At 39.9% G+C, this 4946-nt stretch overlaps 1 protein-coding gene across 1 annotated transcript; it reads right to left on the bottom strand.

Annotated features, from left to right (window-relative positions):
• Window positions 1-1821: 1821 nt before the first annotated feature.
• Window positions 1822-2793, bottom strand: LOC307138919 (free fatty acid receptor 3; the record flags this gene model as incomplete). Its single annotated transcript, XM_079837613.1, has 1 exon — window positions 1822-2793. The coding sequence occupies one exon, from the start codon at window positions 2791-2793 to the stop codon at window positions 1822-1824; it is 972 nt and encodes a 323-aa protein (XP_079693739.1).
• Between the last annotated feature and the right edge of the window lie 2153 nt (window positions 2794-4946).

The raw sequence follows: 4946 nt of genomic DNA, 5'->3' as shown, positions 1-4946 counted from the left end.
AAATCGGAAATAACTGTACAGAGCTTGATTTCTTAATTTCTACACTCAGAAGAAAATGTTCTATTCTATCATTTACACTCTAAAAAATCTTGGGTTATTTTTTCTACCCAAATCCTGTGTTGAGCCTCTTTTGGGTTATTTTTTCAGTAGGCTATTTAGGTAATTTTTGTGATACTCAAATCCTGGGTCAGACATAACAAACAGGTGTTTTTTGCGACCTCTTCAGGAGAGAGCAGTGCTCCGTCAAATTGGTGCATGTCTTCGGTAAAATACAGGTTTGTGTACATTTTATTTTATCTATAAACTCGTTGTTGTGCTGCATATCGTTTAATTTTATGCAAAGCAACATAGGCCTACAGGGGCGCGATGGGAGTCACCTAAACGAGTCTAAAACAGCCGTGCATAAAATTGTATGATTTTATTATATTCAAGATAGGCTCTGAATATAAAAACTTACGATGTTAAAACATGTTCTCAGAACTGTTCACTGATTACGGACAGGTTATGGAGTCAGTCGCCGCATATTTCGGCTACGAGGGAAACGCAGGGCGGCGGTCTAAATTTAGAAGTTCTCCCGCTGAACACGATACAAACTCCGGCACGAGATCCAGCGCCGTTACGGTGGAAACGGGACGACAGAGACCGGTCGATTACACTTGAATCACTTCTCTAAATGTTACATTTTTTACTTATAATATTTGTTAAACGACCTTAAATGTAGACAATATGTATTAAAAAAAGGATATAAAATATGCTATACTGTAAAACATGATCGAAAATAAAGGAATTATCATGCAAATCAGCGGTTATGTGGAGTATTTTAGAGGATTAAGTTAATCCGGAGACATTAATTCATGTATGAAGTTAAAAAAAGAAGAAGCTAGTATTATAGTAAAAAATAATCAACCCATATTATGCTAGTTTAAATCAACAACCCAATTTCCTGGGTAAGAGTTCAGTAGCCTAACATGTGTCCTGATATTTACCCAGCCCTTTGGTTAAAAACGAGCCAAATTGAGTTGTTTTTAACCCAGAGTTTTTTAGAGTGTAATTTTAACTAGCAACTTTATTCATTTTGTTTTAATGAATTCAAAATGTTATGAATTAATCAGCTCGTAAACATTATCACTAGGGGAAAAATTGCAATAACCCATTATACATTATTATACAATAATTTCTCCTTATATTGAACCATTTTGGCATAAAGCGTTCTTTAAATGTCAAGAGTCCTAGGGTTCTAAATCGAACCTCGAACAAGAGCGCATCATTTCATCATTCATTTATGTGTTGCAAGTTTTACCGCTTCCTGGACACCAAAAATGAAGAAGTTTCTGTAAAGCACTTTCAATCAAACACGTATACACAAACCATCAGAAAACCACACAGTCAGTTCCCAGACAAGCATCGCCCTCAAAAGTGTAAACCCTTCAAATATTTACGTGATAGTGTTTGAGCGCTGCTCTTCTGTTGACCTTCACATGGCTGGCGACTGTGGCTTCTTTATCCCAGTGATCAATGTCCTCATACTGCGTTCTGTTTATATTTAATAAAGTCAATGATGACAAGTTTGTTATTAGGATGACCTCACGCTATAAACACTCTAAGGAAGCTGATCCTCTGTTTGCAGACACTTAATTTTGCCCCTTTGTGTACACCATGTGTTTCACCACCGTGTTTTCCTCTTCTTACAAAGATAACACTCCACACGTTATGTTGTTTTGGCATTCCCCGTAATCTTACAAGGAAGTAGAGCAAGGTTTACCCAGTATGCATTTGTGTACAAAAAATAATTACACAGTCTGGCCTAAATAAAACTGTCGGTCAAAGTGCGTTTGAGATCTCCTGTGGTTTCGGGAGGCTGTTTTTCTCGGTTTCAGGAGGTTCCTTCTTGGAGCTCCATAGGATTTGTGGGCATTGGCACCAGAATCTACCCCAAATGCCCTTTGTCATCGTACTAAGTGTGTTTCTAACGGCCGCGGAGGTGAAGTAAAAAATAAACGGGTCCAAGCAAGCATTAAACGTGCTGAGAAGAAGGGCTTTGTCTCTCCAATCTGGGTTTTTCTTTGTTATGAAGCCAACCACGTGGGACACGTTGTAGGGTCCGAAGCAGAGCGCAAACACCAACAACGTCCCCAAAGCCAATCCGATCGCTCTCAACTTTCTCCGCCGGCCGATATTCGGTAGCCTTGAGAGGATGCGGATGAAGTTTATGTAGCAGAAGCTGCAAATTAGGAAGGGGACGCAGAAGAGGACAATGCACAACTCCAAACGCACGGGCAGGAGGATCTCGAGCTGAGCATTGGTGAAATTCTCATAGCAGACATTGCGGGATGGCGGCACCGTTCCGGACGGGTTGTAGTAGGGCACGATGTAGACGATGCTGAGGTGAATGGTGGAAAACACCCACATGAAGATGCTGGCGAACACGGCGTATATGGGTCTTCTCCGTAGAGAGTGTTGGATCGGGAACGCCACTCCGAGATAGCGCTCCATGCTCACCGCGGTCAAGACAAAGGTGCTGTTGTAGATGGTCATGTAGAAGACGAAGCCAGATAGTGGACACAGGAAGTAGTCAATATTCCATTCCATGTTATTGACGACCTCTTGCATTTTGAAGGGCAAGAAGATGAGGAAGAGCAAGTCTGAGATGGTGAGGTTGAGGAGGAGGATGTCGATGGGAGCCGGCTTCCTCCAAACTTTGCGGCTGAGCGTGTAGAAGGCCAAGACGTTGGCCGGGAAGCCGGTGATGAAGGTGAAGATGTAGACGGTGAGACACAGATGATAATCACACATTATCTCGGCTCTGTTCCATACGGCCCACAGGAGAAGGAGGCCTCAGTATAGAGCTGGATGTCTCAGTCCTGGAAATGTGATATTTTTAATATCTTTATATTTGAATAATTTCACAGTTACTCTCCAAATTTATGTAGAAACAATTTTTAATGGCATCCGATCTTTTTATCAATGAAGGCAAGTATCACTGATACTAATTCTGATGTGTCTATGAATCATTGATGAGAGACATTTAACATTACAGTATAATTGAAAGCTATATCAATTTCAACATTTATTAGGCTTTAAAAAATAACTTTTAATTTAAGTGAACTTAAAACAGTCTTCACATAAACCCATTATTTACCTGAGACATTCCTACCTGTCTAACAGAAATACTGAAATTGAATGGTTATCAAACACTTTACAGTCTTAACTGTATTAAATATAGATGAATCCTTATTAAAGCTAGTATGTCCTCTGTTCCCTTTGTTCTGTGATGAGCATTGTTGACAGACATCATTAGCGGCTGCTGTCACTTTAAGATCTGCCGCTGTCGAACATGACGTAGATCTGACGCGCTGTCACGCGCATCTCATTTCCTCAAGTTCATTTAAGACATTATTTAACTAATTTAAGACTGCTCTCATGAGGATATGATGGTCTACTATTTCTGGTAGGTTTTCGGTGTGGATCCGTGCACACTATAACGACTAATATTGCCCGAAAACCATTACACTTTGGAGGAGGATTCGGTTTACTATATTTCATCTGCAATAACAATGTGAACTTTTGTAAAGATCAGTTTGGCCATTAACTTTTAAATGCGTCGTTATCCATTAATATGAGGAGAGTATCCGCATGAAAGACCTGCGAATGCAGATCAACATGCTACTGCATTTCTCTCTGATACAGTAGGGAATTAAATGTAGAGGATTTTAACTGTGACAAGATGATTGATAGCCTAGTTTACAGTGACAGGATGCACACATCACATTATGAAATAAATGTTTTTCTCCAAAACACATTGGCCACACTTATTGGCATCCCTAAATTATTATGAGTAAAATATCTCTGAAGTATATTCCCGTTAATATTTAAAAAAAAATTTGCACACCAGGGTGACCAGGAACGTGACACTGTCCAGCTATGACTTCATGTTTCACAGGAGTAAATATGAGGAAACACAAAAGCCAAATTCCCTTAATCATTCACCACAATGAGTAAAACCACAGAATATAGTTCTGATGTGCAGCAAAAGATCATTGAGCTTCACAAAATAGAAAGTGGCTGTAGGAACATTGAAAACCATCAGGGCAATAATTAAGACGTTCCAATCAACTAAAGATGTTACGGCTCTGCCGAGGACGTGTGTGTATATCGTCCTAATGCACGAGAGCAGGAGAGTTTGAGTGGACAAAGACTCTCCAAGGAGCACAGATGGAGAATTGCAGAGATCAGTTGAGTCTTGCGGTCAGGAAGCCTTAAAAAATCAAACAACCCCTAAATCACCACAAGTCGTTTGGGAGGGTTTCAAGAAAATTCCTCCTCGCTCATCCAGAAACAAACTCCAGCATATTCAGTTGTCAGACACAACTGGAGCTTCAGACGGGACCGGATTTTATGGTCAGAAGAAACTATAAAATTTAGCCTTTTGGCAGCAAAATCAGATGGTTTGGTAAAAAGTACCCACGGTTGCCCACAGTTAAATATACCGCTGGATCTTTAATGTTGTGGGCCTATTTTTTGTTGGAGGTCCCGGACTTCTTGTTTCCGATACATGGTATCATGGATTCTAGCAAATACCAACAGATAAAAAATCAAATCCTGACGGCCTCTGCTAGAAATCTTATAATGGGCCGTGGTTGGATCTTCCATCAGGACAGCGTTCCAAAACAAACATCAAAATCAACACAAAAAGGTGTCACTGAGCACTAAATGAAGCCGTCCCAGTCCCCTGACCTGAACCCTATACACTGTAAAAAAAAAAATCAGGTCTCCAACTGAAAATGTTCTTGTGACCGATAATATCTACAATTTTTAGTTGGCCAAATTGAATTAAATTGGATCAATTCACATAAATTAAATTTGGCCAACTGAAACATTTCGTTGTGATCGGTCACTAGAAATTTTTCAATTGGAGACCTGATTTTTTTTTTACAGTGTGGAAAATG

The sequence above is a fragment of the Gobio gobio genome, assembly GCF_949357685.1.
Source record: "Gobio gobio genome assembly, chromosome: 15".
In the NCBI taxonomy this organism is placed as follows: Eukaryota; Metazoa; Chordata; class Actinopteri; order Cypriniformes; family Gobionidae; genus Gobio; species Gobio gobio.
This window is presented reverse-complemented; position numbering and strand designations above follow the sequence as displayed.